Consider the following 18,302-nt stretch of genomic DNA (forward strand, 5'->3'; position numbering starts at 1 on the left):
GCTGTACATAGTCCATCTGTAAATAGCCCACCCAATCTACCTACCTCATCCCCATATTGTTTTTATTAACTTTTCTGCTCTTTTGCACACCAGTATCTCTACTTTCACATCATTATCTGCTCATCTATCACTCCAGTGTTAATCTGCTAAATTGTAATTACTTCGCTACTATTGCCTATTTATTGCCTTACCTCCTCACGCCATTTGCACACACTGTACAAAGACTTTCTTTTTTTTCTATTGTGTTATTGACTGTGCGCTTGTTTTTTCCATGTGTAACTCTGTGTTGTTGTTTGTGTCGCACTGCTTTGCTTTATCTTGGCCAGGTAGCAGTTGTAAATGCGAACTTGTTCTCAACTAGCTTACCTGGTTAAATAAAGGTGAAATATATATATATATATATATATATATATATCATAAACAGTCCTAATTACAACCTACACTCCCTTTCTTATTTTTATGTTTTACCTTTATTTAACTAGGCAAGTCAGTTAAGAACAAATTCTTATTTTCAATGACGGCCTATGAACAGGGGGTTAACTGCCTTGTTCAATGGCAGAACGACAGATTTTTTACCTTGTCAGCTCAGGGATTTGATCTTGCAACCTTTCAGTTACCAGTACAACGCTCTAACCACTAGGCTACCTGCAACCCCATTTACTCGGACAGTGCAGCTAAAACGTTTCCTTTGGCTCTATATTCCAGCATTCTCATATGAGGCGACAGTACATAATGTCACCTATCTTTTAGGGTATTTTCATACATATCTGTTTCATAGTTTATAAACTAAAGCACTTCATGTGTCTAGTCCCCTTATTTGAAAGATCATACCCCCAAGACACGCTAACCTCTCACCCTTTACCAATAGCAGGGGTATGATATTTATGCCTCTGTAACTTTCTCACTCATCATTATTCACAATTCTTTCAGGATTATCCATAATCATGGTAGCATCCACATAGAAGTGTTCAGAAACATATTCTAGTTCTTATTTACAATAAAAGTAACTCCAAAATGACACAATACATTATTTACCAGTCATTTCTACAGGGCACAACATCATCTGAAACACAACCAAAACAAACTGCAAATGCATCAAACAAGTTTGTAGTCATACGCTTGAGGTAGTCGTTGTGTGTAAAATACTAAACTTTTGACTACCTTAAGACACTTATAACTGAATTTGTACAAATACTTATATGACAGTTTCAAATGGGGGAACTAGATACATGAAGTGCTTTCATTTATAAACAGTAATGTGTATGTGTAATTTATTCTACAATACTACTGTATATACTACTCAGTAGGAACTACTTTGTCTTTCAGTCTTTTATTTGTACATGGGTCTTCACATCCATAAACAATGTAGTTGAATTTAGTCATGGTTGTCATCTGAAATTATGTGTGTCACCACAGTAAAGTGATTATATCACACATAAACTGGCATTGCTTCACAGATAGCAGTCAGTCAGGTCTCAGTTATTTTTGGCAAGAATGGAAAATCCCCATTATGCCAAGTTACAAGAACGAAACCTCCACCTTTTATAATAAAAAAGCATCTCCTTTATCATTTCCTGTAGATCTTAATGTATTTTACCTGCACTAGAGGGATTCCCAGAAAGTTCTTATTCACATTTAGAGAATTGTTTAAATGTATTATAACAGAATGTTGATGTGTGAGTGCTTCTGAAACCAGCTTTAACTTCCAAAAAACGTCTTACACATTTGTCATGATTTTTCTAGCCAACTTGAGAAAGATAACACCAAACAATAATTTAAACTTTAACACAGTTACAGACAAATGTTTGTTTATGAAGCCCGGGAATACTGATCAGGTGAAGTTAAAATACTCTGATGAAAGCAACAGGTTGGAGAAAGACCTGAATGTGTCCACTTCACAAAGCTCTTCAGAATGCCCCCTACCCAGCAAATTAAACAGCATTTTGCAGATTGCGTGACTGTTGAACGTTTAGATGATTAATAATGCTGGACACATTCTGAGAATGCCTCTCTCTCTCCCGCTCCCCACCCCCCCTCTCTCTCTCTCGCTCTCTCTATCTTTCTTTCTTTCTTTCTTTCTTTCTTTCTTTCTTTCTTTCTTTCTTTCTTTCTTTCTTTCTTTCTTTCTTTCTTTCTTTCTTCTCTCTCTCTCTCTCTCCCTCTCTCTCTCTCTCCTCTCTCTTTCTTTCTTTCTCTCTCTCTCTCTCTCCCTCTCTCTCTCTCCTCTCTCTTTCTTTCTTTCTCTCTCTCTCCCTCTCTCTCTCTCTCCTCTCTCTTTCTTTGTTTCTCTCTCTTCCTCTCTCTCTCTGTGGGGCACATACAGGAGCTAGGTCACCCTCCTGCAGCCTTGAGAAGGTGATAACATTCTTAATAAGTAACTGAGTAAAGACCCCCAGCAGTCTGGAAGGAGATGGCCTGAGGCCTTACCTTGGTGGTGGTGACTGGGTAAAATTGTTATTTAACCGTAACAGAAACAAGCTCTAGACCTGTGCAAAGGTAGTGATGTGCTTACATGTAGCCATGGCCATATTTAAGCATAGTATACAGTGACCATCTGTCTGTCTACTCAATATTAGCTCTTCTCTGTACTGGCACCTTCTCTGACACTAGGACAGTATCGCCCCTGCCCATCTTACAAAAACGTCTGAAATCCTAACTCTACAAAGAGTATCAAAGTCCTAAACAACATACATCATCACGGCCTTGCATTTTTCTTGGAGGGAGTTTCAATGTCCTCTATCGTTCTCCGAAGAGAGCAAACACCTGGTTTACTGTTTCACAGCCTTCCTCATTTACTCTGAGATAAAGGGAGAGGAAATAACAAGTGTGAGGTTTGACAACTCTCCAGCCTTCAGCCTTCCAAAACACATCAATGGCCCTAACTGACCTTGGATAGCAGTAAACACAAGTATGATGATTGCTACATTGTAAGCCACAGTAGCCTGTCTAGTAGTAGTAGCAGCCTTAACAGTAGTAGCCTAAAGAGCACATTTATATACACTACCATTCAAAAGTTTGGGGTCACTTATGTCCTCTTGCTCAGTTTTGCACCGGGGCCTCCCACTCCTCTTTCTATTCTGGTTAGAGCCAGTTTGCGCTGTTCTGTGAAGGGAGTAGTACACAGCGTTGTACGAGATCTTCAGTTTCTTGACAATTTCTCTCATGGAATAGCCTTCATTTCTCAGAACAAGAATAGACTGAGGAGTTTCTGAAGAAAGTTCTTTGTTTCTGGCCATTTTGAGCCTGTAATCAAACCCACAAATGTTGATGCTCCAGATACTCAACTAGACTAAAGAAGGCCAGTTTTATTGCTTCTTTAACCAGAACAACAGTTTTCAGCTGTGCTAACATAATTGCAAAAGGGTTTTCTAATGATCAATTAGCATTTTAAAATGTTAAACTTGGATTAGCTAACACAGCGTGCCACTGGAACACAGGAGGGATGGTTGCTGATAATGGTTAAGTCCTCTTGCTCAGTTTTGCACCGGGGCCTCCCACTCCTCTTTCTATTCTGGTTAGAGCCAGTTTGCGCTGTTCTGTGAAGGGAGTAGTACACAGCGTTGTACGAGATCTTCAGTTTCTTGACAATTTCTCTCATGGAATAGCCTTCATTTCTCAGAACAAGAATAGACTGAGGAGTTTCTGAAGAAAGTTCTTTGTTTCTGGCCATTTTGAGCCTGTAATCAAACCCACAAATGTTGATGCTCCAGATACTCAACTAGACTAAAGAAGGCCAGTTTTATTGCTTCTTTAACCAGAACAACAGTTTTCAGCTGTGCTAACATAATTGCAAAAGGGTTTTCTAATGATCAATTAGCATTTTTAAATGTTAAACTTGGATTAGCTAACACAGCGTGCCACTGGAACACAGGAGGGATGGTTGCTGATAATGGGCCTCTGTATGCCTATGTATATATACCATTAAAAATCAGCTGTTTCCAATTGTGCGCCGCCCTATGGCAGCCGGTTGTGATACAGCCTGGAATCGAACCAGGGTGTCTGTAGTGACGCCTCAAGCACTGAGATGAACGCTGCGCCACTCTAGCGCCTGCAACACACACAACCTGCAGATACAGTACAGCATAACCATACACCCTACATGTGTGGTCCTCATCCCAGGGACGTGTGTATGTATCCCCTGTCCACCTGGACACAGGGGACGTGCTGGTCTACACAGTCCCCATGGCGGGGTATGCAGGTACAGGTACAGGCCGTCCACCATCCCTCCAGCTTCCTGTGTCTGCAGTCTGCTGCTATCTCCTCTGGTGTGCTGGAGAGGACAGGAGATGGGCATCACTCACACATGTGAATGGGAAATTAAGATATTCATCTGTGGCTATAGAGTGGAGGATAGTTGGTTGTTTACAGAGTGGCAGGTTGTTAACACTGTAGCACTGCATCGGACCATCCGTCCGTCCGTCCGTCTCTCTCTCTCTCTCTCTCTCTCTCTGTGTGGATATCACCTCCATCAGGTGTACGTGTGCCGGGACATAGTACAAAAACACAGATGACTATCTAAACTATGAAGCAGAAATGCCATCCAGTACAGACATGTCATCGACTGACAGTGTTTTATATAAATAACACATCGGGTTTAGGTATCGTACGGATAAAGGAATGCTTGTTCTTAGTGGTCTGAGTTAGTGTAAACTTGAATTATAATTACTAATTTCATACTAGCAAGTTACAGAAGACATGCGATGGTTAAGAATGTAACAAAGACATGGAGATGAATAGAAAGCTTGGAATGTTCAGTTCGTTGGCTAATGATGGCTGATCGTTTGACTTTGTGACTTTGTGAGTACGCGCAGAGGAATGCAATACAGTACTCGTCACAAAAATGGCACCATGTTTGTTCTTTCTACCATTCTGTTGTTGTTTACCACAGAGAGCTCTTCCATTTCGCCTACACATCAAGACATGCCGGTGGCTTTTATCCAATAAAACATCTTGACCTTAAACTTGATCCCTAACCCCTGTTTCCTTGTTATGTTTCCTTGTTGCTCATCTCAGCTCCTCTCAGCCCAGACACATAGCTGAGTAGTATCAGGAGACAGTGTCTGGCTCAAACAGCCATGATAGCCCTGTCAGAATGTCCCCAAAAACAGTCCCCCTCCGGTCCCCAACAGTCACCTCCACTAATGTCCCCGGGCTGAAACAAACCCAGGAAGTAAAGGAATGTTCAGATAGCGGTCTGTTCTAGAACTACAGTCTGCAGTCTGAGTACTGCTGGACCTTATGGCTGGAGTTGAATAACAGCAAACATACAAACACTGAGACAAACCAACATGCACACTCACAATCACACTAACGCTCACAGACAAATGCCCACTCATACACTCACATACTGTATACTGTACATATACATACACACACACACACACATGCGCACACACACACACACACATGCACAGACACACACACACACACATGCGCGCACACACACACAATCAGACACATATGCACACATGCACACATACTGTATAGACAAATAGAACAGACAAAAGCATGCATTCACACACAGGTGAACCGTGGGTAAAATCACACAACACATCATTTTCTCACAATCACATAAAGAAGGGAAAAAAACTAATAAGAGGGGCAGAAAAGAAAACAATACAGCAATGTTATGACAACCAAGTGATTAACTGGGCCACATTCAGTCTCCATCCATATCAGCTGTGTATCAGTTCTCCTGGCAGCAGACATGCCCCGGTTTTTCCGTTGTTTTTTCCCTCCTGTTCTCTTCTGTTCTCTCCTGCGCTGTCGGGAATTTTTCCCGGAATGTAGGAAAAGCATCCTGTTTTGGTTTCTTATACTAAGTCAGCTATTTAACCACAGTTAGTAAAGCCTCACTGGGGGGCCTGTGGTATCTATAATGACGTCTGTTTGTAAATACGAGAGGAAGAGAGGAAAGGAGAGGAAGGAGGTGATTGGGTGACCTATGAATGCAGACCCAGGTGCAGAGTCAGAGAGTATTGTTTGTTCCAACGTAACCCTCTTTCCCTCACACAAACAACCTCAGGTGGACAGCAATGGAAGCTCTGACTGCTCTATTGCTTTGATCTATAGTTCTGTAAGGCAGCAAGGGTCTGAATGGTTTTAGGTTATCAGGCAAAATACAACCATATTTTCAACCTCTGCTTGACCCAGTCCACATGTCTCAAGCTGACCACCATCATTCCTGTTCCCACGAACTCTAAGGCTACCTGCCACAATGACTACAGCCCTGGAGCACTCACATCTGTAATCATGAAGTGCTTTGAAAGGCTGATTATGGCACACATCAACTCCATCATCCCAGACACCCTAGAACCACTCATATTTGCATACCACACCAACAGATCCATAGACAACGCAGTCTCAATTGCACTGCACACTGCCGTCACCCACCTAGATAAGAGAATACCTATGTTAAAATGCTGTCAATTGACTACAGCTCAGCGTTCCACACCATAATCCCCTCTGCAACTGGATCCTTGATTTCCTTACGAGCCTACCCCAGGTGGTGAGGGTAGGTAACATCACCTCCGCCACGCTGACCCTCAACACGGGGGCGCCACAGGGGTGTGTGCCTATTCCCCTCCTGTACTCCCTATTCATCCACAACTGTGTGGCCACGCACGACTCCAACACCCTCATCAGGTTTGCTGACGACACAACGGTGGTAGGCCTGATCACCGGCCGTAATGAAACAGCCTACAGGTGAGGAGGTCAATGACATGGCAGTGTGGTGCCAGGACAACAACCTCTCCTTCAACGTCAGTAAGACCAAGGAGCTGATTGTTGACTACGGGCAACATGGGATGGGGGGCGATCGCCCTCCCTCCACCTCGATGGAGCTGCAGTGGAGCGGGTCGAGAGATGAAAAGCTTCAAGTTCTTTGGGGTCCAAATTTAAAATGGTCCACACATGCACAAAGCCGCACAGAAGGCAACAGGCAACCTCCCCCTCAGGAGGTTGAAAACATCTGGCATGGGCCCTGAAATACTCAAAATGTTCTACAGCTGCACCATTGAGAGCATCTTGACTGGCTGCAATCACTGCTTGGTATCGAAACTGCACTGCCCTCGATCGCATTACGCTATAGAGAGTGGTTTGGACAGTCCATTACATTATGGATTAACACAGGTAACCGGGATCCCGGGACTGTCCCGGGACCATTCTTCCCATTTCCCGGGAAGTTACAGCATTTTCCCCCAATGTAGCACTAATGCAATTCCACAAAATACACAACATCTGTAGCAGCAGATTGACAAAAAATAAAATAGCACATTATCCATTCAGGTTGTGGCATGGAATCGTTGAGCCCAGCTTATTTACTTCACACAAAGTCGTCAGAAATTTGCAATAAAAATAGTAGGCTATATTGATTTAATATAGTGTTGAGAAGCGGCAGTGGAGTGAGGAGATGAGGAAACAGAGAGAGGAAAACACCTTAGTTACGATCACCCGAATGATGAAAATATTGGAATAAAGAAGGCTAATGCAACTGAAGGCATGTATCGAATTCTTGCTTATACTGAAACTCATATACAAGCATTATACTAATTTCAAGCAATAGTCGGGTGTGGTCACCTAGACTATCATTTCAGCACTGTTTTGATTGGGACAGTGCCATCGCACTGCTTTGAGCTTTGAGTTAAGTGTCGGGGTCTCCTGTAGATAAATCAATCAATATCAGATCTTTGTTTTCACTGAATCTCCTTTTGATATTTGGTAACAATTAGGCTGTGGAATTATTACCTATGTTGAGGTAATGATCATCTTTATTCTAGTTTACTCATATATAAGCTGAACAGAACATTTTGCTTGCATGTTATACGAGTGGACTTTGCTCTTCACTCGCGTAGTAGCCTGTCCTACTCCCAACCAAAAGCCTGTGACATGTCTGATAATCAATCAAAGTGATTTTGTTTTGTTTCACTGTCTGTATATTTGGTTAATTGATCTCTGGTTGGAGAAGTGGTAGATCATTTAATCGTTTGCTCATCTATCTATCTATCTATCTACTAATCAGAAACATTTAGCATGCAATAATGTAACCTAAATCAAGTGTATTATCTATCTATTGACTAAAGTAGTAGTAGCCTTATATAGGGCCTAGGCTATTTTCCTATCTTCCCAATCCCACTGAAACCCCAAATCCTGACTCCTGTCTTGCATGAAAATTCCTAACTTTATTCTGTAATCCATAGGTTGCATTATCAAAGCACGTCTCGCCTATGCATGTCAAAATAAAACAAATATATAACATTTCCCCCGCTTCTCTGTGCTGCCTCGTATTGCTGCCCCTATGAGAGCTTCCGTAGAGAATGTGTGATCAACAAACGGTATAAGAGTAGATAAGCCTATGGATATTTTTCTAAACTGAGTTGCTGCCCATTAAGATACTGTACCTTCATATTTAAGCAATTTCTGCTCTTCATCTCCCCGATAGCCATGAACTGATCTGCTACCTGTATAGTCAACTCACTTTTGCCAAATAGGAGATATTGTGTCATTCGTTGGAGGTTATCTAGCAAGCTTAGCAACTCATTTAAAGTTTGTTTGACCACCGTTAAAACGTTTGTATGATTCGACAACGCTATAGCCTAGTTGGGGTATGCTCTGTGTCGAGATAGCCTAGGCCAACTGCTGAAATGCGCTGAATTAATTGAGGAACATTTTAACACAGAATTGATGAACTGCCTGTTTCACAATTGAAAACAATGTCATTGGCGATCAAAAATGAACAATCTTATTTTGGGAGAACCCTGAGTGACCACATCTTGGTTTAAGACGCTTGAAATGGGCACTTCCGATGTTTGCAGTATTTCCAGGGATTCTTGGTATAAATATGAATTATTCCTGGTATTGAAATTTGGTAGATTTGGTGGGAAATATTAATACCTACAATACATTTTGGGCTCCCGAGTGGTGCAGCATCACTACAGACCCTGGTTCGATCCTGGGCTGTATCACAACCGGCCGTGATTGGGAGTCTCATAGGGTGGCGCACAATTGGCCAAGCGTCGTCCGGGTTAGGGTTTGATCAGGGTAGGCCGTCATTGTAAATAAGAATTTGTTCTTAACTGACTTGTTTTGTTAAATAAAGGTTAAATAAATAAATAAAAATCACTGGGGCCGAGCTCCCTGCCGTGCAGGATATCCCTGCCGTGTCTGAATCATGGCTTAGGAAAACCACCAAAAACCCTGAAATCTCCATCGCTAACTATAACATTTTCCGCCAACATAGGACTGCCAAAGGGGGCGGTGTTGCAATCTACTGCAAAGATAGCCTGCAGAGTTCTGTATTACTACCCAAGTCTGTACCCAAACAATTCGAGCTTCTAGTTCTAAAAATGCACCTTTCCAGAAACAAGTCTCTCACTGTTGCCGCTTGCTATAGACCTCCCTCTGCCCCCAGCTGTGCCCTCGATACCATATGTGAATTGATTGCTCCCATCTATCTTCTGAGCTCGTGCTACTAGGTGACCTAAACTGGGACATGCTTAACACCCCGGCCATCCTACAATCTAAGCTTGATGCCCTCAGTCTCACACAAATTATCAATGAACCTACCAGGTACAACCCCAAATCCGTAAACACGGGTACCCTCATAGATGTCATCCTAACTAACTCGCCCTCCAAATACACCTCTGCTGTTTTCAATCAAGATCTCAGCGATCACTGCCTCATTGCCTGCATCCATAATGGGTCTGCGACCAAACGACCACCCCTCATCACTGTCAAACGCTCCCTAAAACACTTCTGCGAGCAGGCCTTTCTAATCGACCTGGCCAGGGTATCCTGGAATGACATTGACCTCATCCCGTCAGTAGATGATGCCTGGCTATTCTTTAAAAGTGCCTTCCTCACCATATTAAATAAGCATGCCCCACTCAAAAAATGTAGAACTAGGAATAGATATAGTCCTTGGTTCACTCCAGACCTGTCTGCCCTTGACCAGCACAAAAACATCCTGTGGTGTTCTGCATTAGCATCGAATAGCCCCCGTGATATGCAACTTTTCAGGGAAGTTAGGAACAAATATACACAGGCAGTTAGAAAAGCTAAGGCTAGCTTTTTTAAACAGAAATTTGCATCCTGTAGTACTAACTCAAAAAGTTCTGGGACACTGTAAAGTCCATGGAGAATAAGAGCACCTCCTCCCAGCTGCCCACTGCTCTGAGGCTAGGAAACACTGTTACCACCGATAAATCCACTATAATTGAGAATTTCAATAAGCATTTCTCTACTACTGGCCATGCTTTCTACCTGGCTACCGCTACCCCGGTCAACTGCCCAGCACCCTCCACAGCAACCCACCAAAGCCCCCACCATTTCTCCTTCACCCAAATCCAGATAGCTGATGTTCTGAAAGAGCTGCAATATCTGGACCCATACAAATCAGCCGGGCTAGACAATCTGGACCCTCTCTTTCTAAAATTATCTGCCAAAATTGTTGCAACCCCTATTACTAGCCTGTTCAACCTCTCTTTCATATCGTCTGAGATTCCCAAAGATTGGAAAGCTGCCGCGGTCATCCCCCTCTTCAAAGGGGGTGACACTCTAGACCCAAACTGCTACAGACCTATATCTATCCTACCCTGTCTTTCTAAGGTCTTCGAAAGCCAAGTTAACAAACAGATTACCGACCATTTCGAATCCCACCGTACCTTCTCCGCTATGCAATCTGTTTTCAGAGCTGGTCATGGGTGCACGTCAGCCACGCTCAAGGTCCTAAACGACATCATAACCGCCATCGATAAGAGACATTACTGTGCAGCCGTATTCATCGACCTGGCCAAGGCTTTCGTCTCTGTCAATCACCACATTCTTATTGGCAGACTCGACAGCCTTGGTTTCTCAAATGATTGCCTCGCCTGGTTTACCAACTACTTCTCTGATAGAGTTCAGTGTGTCAAATCGGAGGGCCTGTTGTCCGGACCTCAATGGGTGTGCCACAGGGTTCAATTCTCGGGCCGACTCTCTTCTCTGTATACATCAATGATGTTGCTCTTGCTGCTGGTGATTCTCTGATCCACCTCTACGCAGATGACACCATTCTGTATACTTCTGGCCTCTCTTTGGACACTGTGTTAACTAACCTCCAGACTATTTTCAATGCCATACTACTCTCCTTCCATGGCCTCCAACTGCTCTTAAACACAAGTAAAACTAAATGCATGCTATTCAATCGATCACTGCACGCACCTGCTCGCCCGTCCAGCATCGCTACTCTGGACGGGCGAGAATACGTGGACAACTACAAATACCTGGGTGTCTGGTTAGACTGTAAACTCTCCATCCAGTCTCACATTAAGCATCTCCAATCCAAAATTAAATCTAGAATCGGCTTCCTATATCGCAACAAAGCATCCTTCACTCATGCTGCCAAACATACCCTCGTAAAACTGACCATCCTACCGATCCTCGACTTCGGTGATGTCATCTATAAAATAGCCTCCAACACTCTACTCAACAAACTGGATGCAGTCTATCACAGTGCCATTCATTTTGTCACCAAAGCCCCATACACTACCCTCCATTGCGACCTGTACAGTCTCGTTGGTTGGCCCTCGCTTCATATTCATCGCCAAACCCACTGGCTACAGTTTATCTACAAGTCTCTGCTAGGTAAAGCCCCGCGTTATCTCAGCTCACTGGTCACCATAGCAGCACTCACTCGTAGCACGCGCTCCAGCAGGTATATCTCACTGGTCACCCCCAAAGCCAATTCCTCCTTTGGTCGTCTTTCCTTACAGTTCTCTGCTGCCAATGACTGGAACGAACTGCAGAAATCTCTGAAGCTGGAGACTCATATCTCCCTCACTAGCTTTAAGCACCAGCTGTCAGAGCAGCTCACAAATCACTGCACCTGTACATAGCCCATCTGTAAACAGCCCATCTCTCTACCTAACTTATCCCCATACTGTATTTATTTATTTATCTTGCTCCTTTGCACCCCAGTATCTCTACTTGCACATTCATCTTCTGCACATCTACCGTTCCAGTGTTTAATTGCTATATTGTAATTACTTCGCCACCATGGTCTATTTATTGCCTTAACTTACCTCATTTGCACTTACTGTATATAGACTTTTTGTTTTCTTTTGTTCTACTGTATTATTGACTGTATGTTTTGTTTATTTCAATGTGTAACTGTGTTGTTGTATGTGTCGAATTGCTATGCTTTATCTTGGCCAGGTCGCAGTGGCAAATGAGAAGTTGTTCTCAACTAACCTACCTGGTTAAATAAAGGTGAAATATATATTTTTTAATTAAAATAAATATCGATATCAGGCGATGTGAAAGGAAGGCCTGGAAAATTGTTAAAGACTCCAGCCACCCGAGCCATAGACTGTTCTTTCTGCTTCAGGACTGCAAGCAGTAAGGAGCAACAAGACTGACACCAACAGGCTCCTGAACAGCTTCCATCCCCAAGCCATAAGACTGCTAAATGTCTACATGGACTATCTGCATTGACCCTTCTATTTATTTATTTAATTTTCTTGCACCTATTCTATGCACACTCTACACACTCACTCACTCAGCTTTGTTTTCGTGAAATTTCAGGACTTTTAGGAGGGTAAAAATGTTGACCACTAAAATTCCTATTTACCCCAAACCTACCCTTAACCCTATCCCCTAAAAAACCCTAACCCTAAACCAAAGTTCTTGATTTCCTACCTTTTAAGGACATTTGGGTTAAATGTTAGGACTTTGGGGTCCTGATAATGTAGGAAAACAAGTATACACACACACCACACACACTCCCATACAATCATCATATATACTGCTGCTACTCTGTTTATCATACTGTATATCCTGATGCCTAGTCAACTTCCCCCAGTACCTATCTACCCCTACCACTCCAGTATCCCTGAACATTGTAAATATGGTATTGGCACTGACCCTTATTTACTTTCTCGTGTTATTTAAATTTCTCGTGTGTTTTTGTTCTTCTTTACTTTTTTAATAGTACTACTGATATTGATTACTGCATTTTTGGGAATGAGCTTGCAAGAAAGGCATTTCACCGTACGTGTGCACTTGACAATACAACTTGAAACAAGGATCAATTGTAATTTTTAAATAATCAAACAAAGCAAGAACATTCATTTTAGTATTTATTTCCTCACATATTAAAAGTGATAAACTCACACAACACAAATATATAAATATACCCCACAAATAAGTTAAATAAATAATTTCAGAGTTTTGTACATGTACAGTAGATAATATGAATAGCTTGGAATAGAACAATTCATGGGTAAACATTTCCTATGGTGTCCTTGACTGCTAAATAGACGATTGAGGGTGAATTGTCCTTCTAGGGATAACAACAGTTCATTAAACAAAAGCACTGTCCAGCATTTTGATACACACATTCGTAAACAACACACAAACAAATAAATAAATAATAATATCATAAATATACAGCATTGTGATATTGGACTTCAACATCAGTAGAAGACTTGTTTTTTTGATGTAGTGTTTACAGAAAATGCCTTATGGTCAGACAGTGGCTGGAGTTCAGCTATCAGCCCAACCCATCTAAAGCCTACTGGACATAAAAACACATTCCTTTGAAGGCATTAGAACAAAAGTGCAGTGTCATAATTTCCTAACGAGTAATGACATTGACATTTAATGGACATTTGTTGAAAGCAGAAAAACAATCACTGCATATTTGGCAAGGAGCAGACCTATTGAAACCTGCTGCCTTCACCCTGTCTACAATCAAAACAATCAACAGTGGCTACAGTATGCAATAAATATTTCCGCAATCACAATAGACCTGCTTTTATCTGCTGCTACAGGAAGGCTATGTGTATAGTAATTCCAGGTCCCTTAAAGTCATGTCCTTCATGTGCCAAATGTATTTCAAGTCATTTAAATGCATGCATGGCAATCACTATAAACTGGCAATTAATCTCTGATACAGAGGATTATTTTGTTATTCTATGATATAGTAGATGTCGTGCGACAGGTAAAGTAAAGATCAAAATCCAAATGACAATAGTGGTCAATATTTTCAAGGCACTAATGAAGTAAGCCTGTAAAGTAAACATAGGCAAACATCACTCCAGAATGCCTTGGCTTGCATCCACCCATTTCATGTGCTCAGACACAGAAAGTGTATTTATGTTTAGAACATGATGACAACCCATGCCCAGCACACAGTCAGTAACCATTCTAGTCCAGACTGTCACAGTTGACAGAGGACACACTTTAAACCTCCCTAGTCTTCTAAGCCAGACTATTAGCTAGATTAGTCCAAGACTCATATTCAGATAATGTCCAGATCCAGTCCACTGGGTGGTATACAACAATCAGCAGGCAGCCATTGGGCAGTGTTCCATCTTTTCCCTCTTCTCATCTTTGCCCTCTCCTCTCAGGACCTATCTGTCTTCCTGGGGGAGGACTCCCTAGACTCCTCCAGGAGGTCTTTGTTCGAATGCTCTGGAGCTATTCAAGCTCCTCTTCTTCCCTCCTCCTCATCTACCTGATGTTCAATCTGTTGGCTCTGGAGGGATTCTTCTTCCTGGAGGGAGAACCCTTCTCTATGGCAGCCATGTTGGATCGAACCATGTTTCTGTAAGGAACAAAGAGATAAACATCAGGTTAAGATCAGGTTCCATGTCGTCTTTTCAATAACACAAAAACACTTGCTGAATGTTCGTGGGATCGCTCTATGGGCCAAACCTCCTGGCCTGAAAAACTTCCTCAATGGAGAATCTCCATTGGACATGTTTTTTAGTCCAGCAATGACATTAACCTAGGTCTGAGAAACTGATCCTAAGAGGTTGTTATGGTATCTTGTTTTTCTCTTACCTGAGAGACGTCAGTAGGTCGTTGCTGGTTGTGTCTGGACCGCTAACAGTCTGGTCCAGGGTCTGGTCTGAGGGGCCTACCACTACGAATTTGGTGTTCTCTGAGCTGCAGACAGAAAGAATAACCATGTCAAAATGAAAGATAACATTATTTAGACTACTCCTTAAGGGCCATGAGACTGGATTCTGTACTACAGAATTCTACAATGCTAGCGGTGACAGACGGTTGGCTATAGATTTCAACCCAGTAATGTCAGTACTGCATGCCCTACGGCCTGTTCTCAATTACTTTTCACAGAGCAGGATAAAACCTTGTCGAGATACATAGGCTAATCCTCAACCTTGGTATGTCATAACAGTAATAACTGTGGCAATACAACAGACATACCCACCGGTAAAACATTCCAAATATAATGTCATGATTAATGGACTTGTCTGTAAGGGGGATCTAAGCCTCCAGAACATGCTGAATCTTCCCCCATCCCCCCCATCTCCCCCCATCGCTAGTTACACATCTAAAGACAATACGCCTCCTCCCTGCATCTCATCCACAAGCAGACCTGATACATCCTGATACAGGCTGGTCAGAAACAACTGATTGACACAGATAGTCACTAGTTTGATACAATCTGGTATCTAGCAGGGAGGTAGGGAGGGGAAGGATTAGGGGAGGATGAGGGAGGGAAGGAGGGTAGAAGTTCCTTGTCTCTGAAGTTGAGCTCACCTGTTGTGGCAGAATCCGGAGCAGGTCCTGTCGGCTGGGTGGGCACATTCACATCGCCCGGTAGAGCGGCGACGTCGGGACAGGGGGCTGCCAAGACCGTAGGGGATGACCTTATTGGGAGTGTTGACCCAAATTATGTCCAGGTGACAGAAGTAGATGCATTCATTGTCCAGCCAGTTACTGCAGGAGCATCGTTTAACCCTGGTGTGGTGTGGGATGTTCTGGGACGGGGATTGGGCAGGGAGCCCAAAACCTATAGAATCAGAAATTATCATTGGTTAAGAGCCTGGTTATAACTCAGCAAAATCACCAGATGATTGTGCAATTTGGCAATCAGCACCGAGCAAATACACATAACCACATCCTAATCAAAATCCCTTTTCACTGATACAGAGAAGTACATGTAGGCTAACTGCCATCCCATTCTCCTATGCATCAGGTCTTGTCAAACACATTTGGACTTTGACTTATAACTAATATGTTATGAAATGTTATCCAAGTCAAACAAAGACTGAGTTGTTTCCAGTCAAATGATTTGATAGGAGTAGAACCATGCCAATATAATCTGTATCTTATCATCGAGAGTGTGATTACAGCCTAGCAGGGTCTGTCTTTGTATTATATCTCTGTAAGGGGAACTGTGGGAGTAGGTCAAAGAGTCTGGCATCAGGCTGCATGTGCCATGCAGAAACTTGACAGCATGGCCATTAGCCACGCACCTCTCAGTACACCTGCCAGAGCAGGGATTAACTGAGCTATCAATCTGAGAGGGAAACTAAGTAATAACAATACTAAGAAAACATGCTGCAGCAGGAGTTTTAGCATTGGGGTAGGAGGTGGCCTAGAGGTTAGTGCATTGAGCCAGTAACTGAAGGGTTGCAGGTTCGAATACTTGAGCCGACAAGGTGAAATATCTGTCGATGTGCCCTTGAGCAAAGCACTTAACCTTAATTTGCTCCAGTGGTGCCGTACTACTATGGCTGACCCTGTAAAACAACACATTTCACTGCACCTATCCGGTGTGACAATAAAACATATTTTGTCATTCTGGGTTGTATCATGTTATTCTGGATCTCCCAGCCCCACCACCTCACCCAACCCTGACATCTCAACTGAACTATGACCCCTCACGCTCCATTTAATAGCCTCATGAAAATAATGTAACACTTGCATAATAAAACTTATACACACTGTTAGTCATTTTTATGACTAAATAATACAAATCCGCATTGTAATGTACCACCCGTAGCCCTAATAGGTTTTCAACAAAGTGATATAAATGTTTAATAAAAAGTTATAGATAAGATAGCTTACCCTCCTGCAGGAGCACACAGAGTGTGATGATGGTGAGAGCCAGGATAGAGTTCAGTGATAGAGCCATAGTTATTCTCTGGTAGAGTATCTCTGAAGACACAGTATGCAATAATATCCAAGATTCCACAAGACAGTAGAGTACACACACTGGTAGAGTTAACAGTAATAGTAGCTTTACAGTCCTGAGTGATGCCAATAAAGAGCGAGAGAGAGGCAACAGGTGCTTTGTGCTGCAGTGTCCTCTGGCCCCACTACTTATACTCGTCACTTACCTAACCACGCCTACTGCCCATGTTGTTACACAATGATCACCGTTCAGCAACTGCCTGCCTGCCTCTCACTCTTGACACATTCCAGGCAAGAGGAAGAGAGACGGAAAAGGAATTAACTGCTATTGGGTAGTTGTTTTAACCTTTATGGAGTATGGAGGTCATTGTCATTGACAGAGACAGAGACAGGAAATCACCAGAAAAGGCTTGGAATCTGGCAATGCTTTGGAGTTTTCCGAGACGTAAGGCAGGCAGGAGAAGGAAACCTGTAGGCGGAGGGAAGACCTGGTGTCATCAGTGAAAGGAAAGGCTGTAAAGATAGTGTCTGATGATGGGGACTGTTGTTTTGCATGCTGCCACTACAGGTCCTCAGGGCTGGTGATGTTCACAGCAGAGGGAGCAGCCCCCATGGAACAGAGAGGTCAGAGCCATCAATTTGACACACGTGTGACATGACCCCTGATACAGAGATAATGTAGAACACGCCACATGACCCCCAGGGGGCCCACACAAGCACACACACATTAACATCGACAAACACACACACACACACACACACACACACACACACACACACACACACACACACACACCCTTCTGCCCATTTGCATAGTCAATCACACAGTCCTTCCACTCTCACAAGAGAGCTGTAAATCTTAATCAGCCTGAGGGAAGGGACTGCCCTCCCACAGAGTGGGGTATCAATCTAGATAGACAAAATACTAGTAAAGTCATGCAAATCGTCCTGGGTATTCCTGTTCCGATCAGTCGTGAAGGAAGACTGTGATTCAGTGGTAAATTCCAGCAACACATGATCAGGCAGTGGAAGTGAAAGCACTATGTGTATCAGATAAAGGAGTACCAAGAGATAATGCATGTAAATCCATAGTTTAAGGGATTACTGCTATGAATACTGTTGATTAGAGTGGAATATAGGTACGTTCATTCATCCACAAAGTAAAACATTATGTTGTGAGGTTCAGAGGGGTAGGCTATGTGATGCCATACTCCAATACTATAGTCTTAAGCTAAGCATCTACAAAATAAAGATTTTACAGTGTGTTGTTGAGTACAGCAAATAGCATCAGCTGCAACCAGTTCACCTGTGGTCAGTGACATTTGGATACTGACACCTCCTATATTTTCCATAAGTAGCATTTGGATATTGAAACC

General features: G+C 42.8%; 1 protein-coding gene across 1 annotated transcript; it reads right to left on the bottom strand.

The window, feature by feature from the left end:
* Positions 1 to 13,102: 13,102 nt before the first annotated feature.
* On the bottom strand, positions 13,103 to 17,102 carry LOC106570254 (endothelin-2). The gene is made up of 4 exons (XM_014142365.2): positions 16,861 to 17,102; positions 15,547 to 15,799; positions 14,824 to 14,928; positions 13,103 to 14,584 (listed from the first exon to the last, which is right to left on the bottom strand). The coding sequence occupies exons 1-4, from the start codon at positions 16,925 to 16,927 to the stop codon at positions 14,491 to 14,493; spliced, it is 519 nt and encodes a 172-aa protein (XP_013997840.1). The 5' UTR covers positions 16,928 to 17,102; the 3' UTR covers positions 13,103 to 14,490.
* Positions 17,103 to 18,302: the final 1,200 nt, after the last annotated feature.

This window comes from Salmo salar, chromosome ssa14 (genome assembly GCF_905237065.1).
Source record: "Salmo salar chromosome ssa14, Ssal_v3.1, whole genome shotgun sequence".
Classification (NCBI taxonomy): Eukaryota; Metazoa; Chordata; class Actinopteri; order Salmoniformes; family Salmonidae; genus Salmo; species Salmo salar.

What these genes read in the sequence shown, in the direction of transcription:
- LOC106570254 (XM_014142365.2), bottom strand. Translation starts at nt 16,927, where the DNA reads ATGGCTCTATCACTGAACTCTATCCTGGCTCTCACCATCATCACACTC. An exon ending in TCCGGATTCTGCCACAACAG is followed by an intron (nt 14,929 to 15,546) that starts GTGAGCTCAACT and finishes TTCTGTCTGCAG; the next exon opens with CTCAGAGAACACCAAATTCG. An exon ending in GACCTACTGACGTCTCTCAG is followed by an intron (nt 14,585 to 14,823) that starts GTAAGAGAAAAA and finishes TGTTCCTTACAG; the next exon opens with AAACATGGTTCGATCCAACA.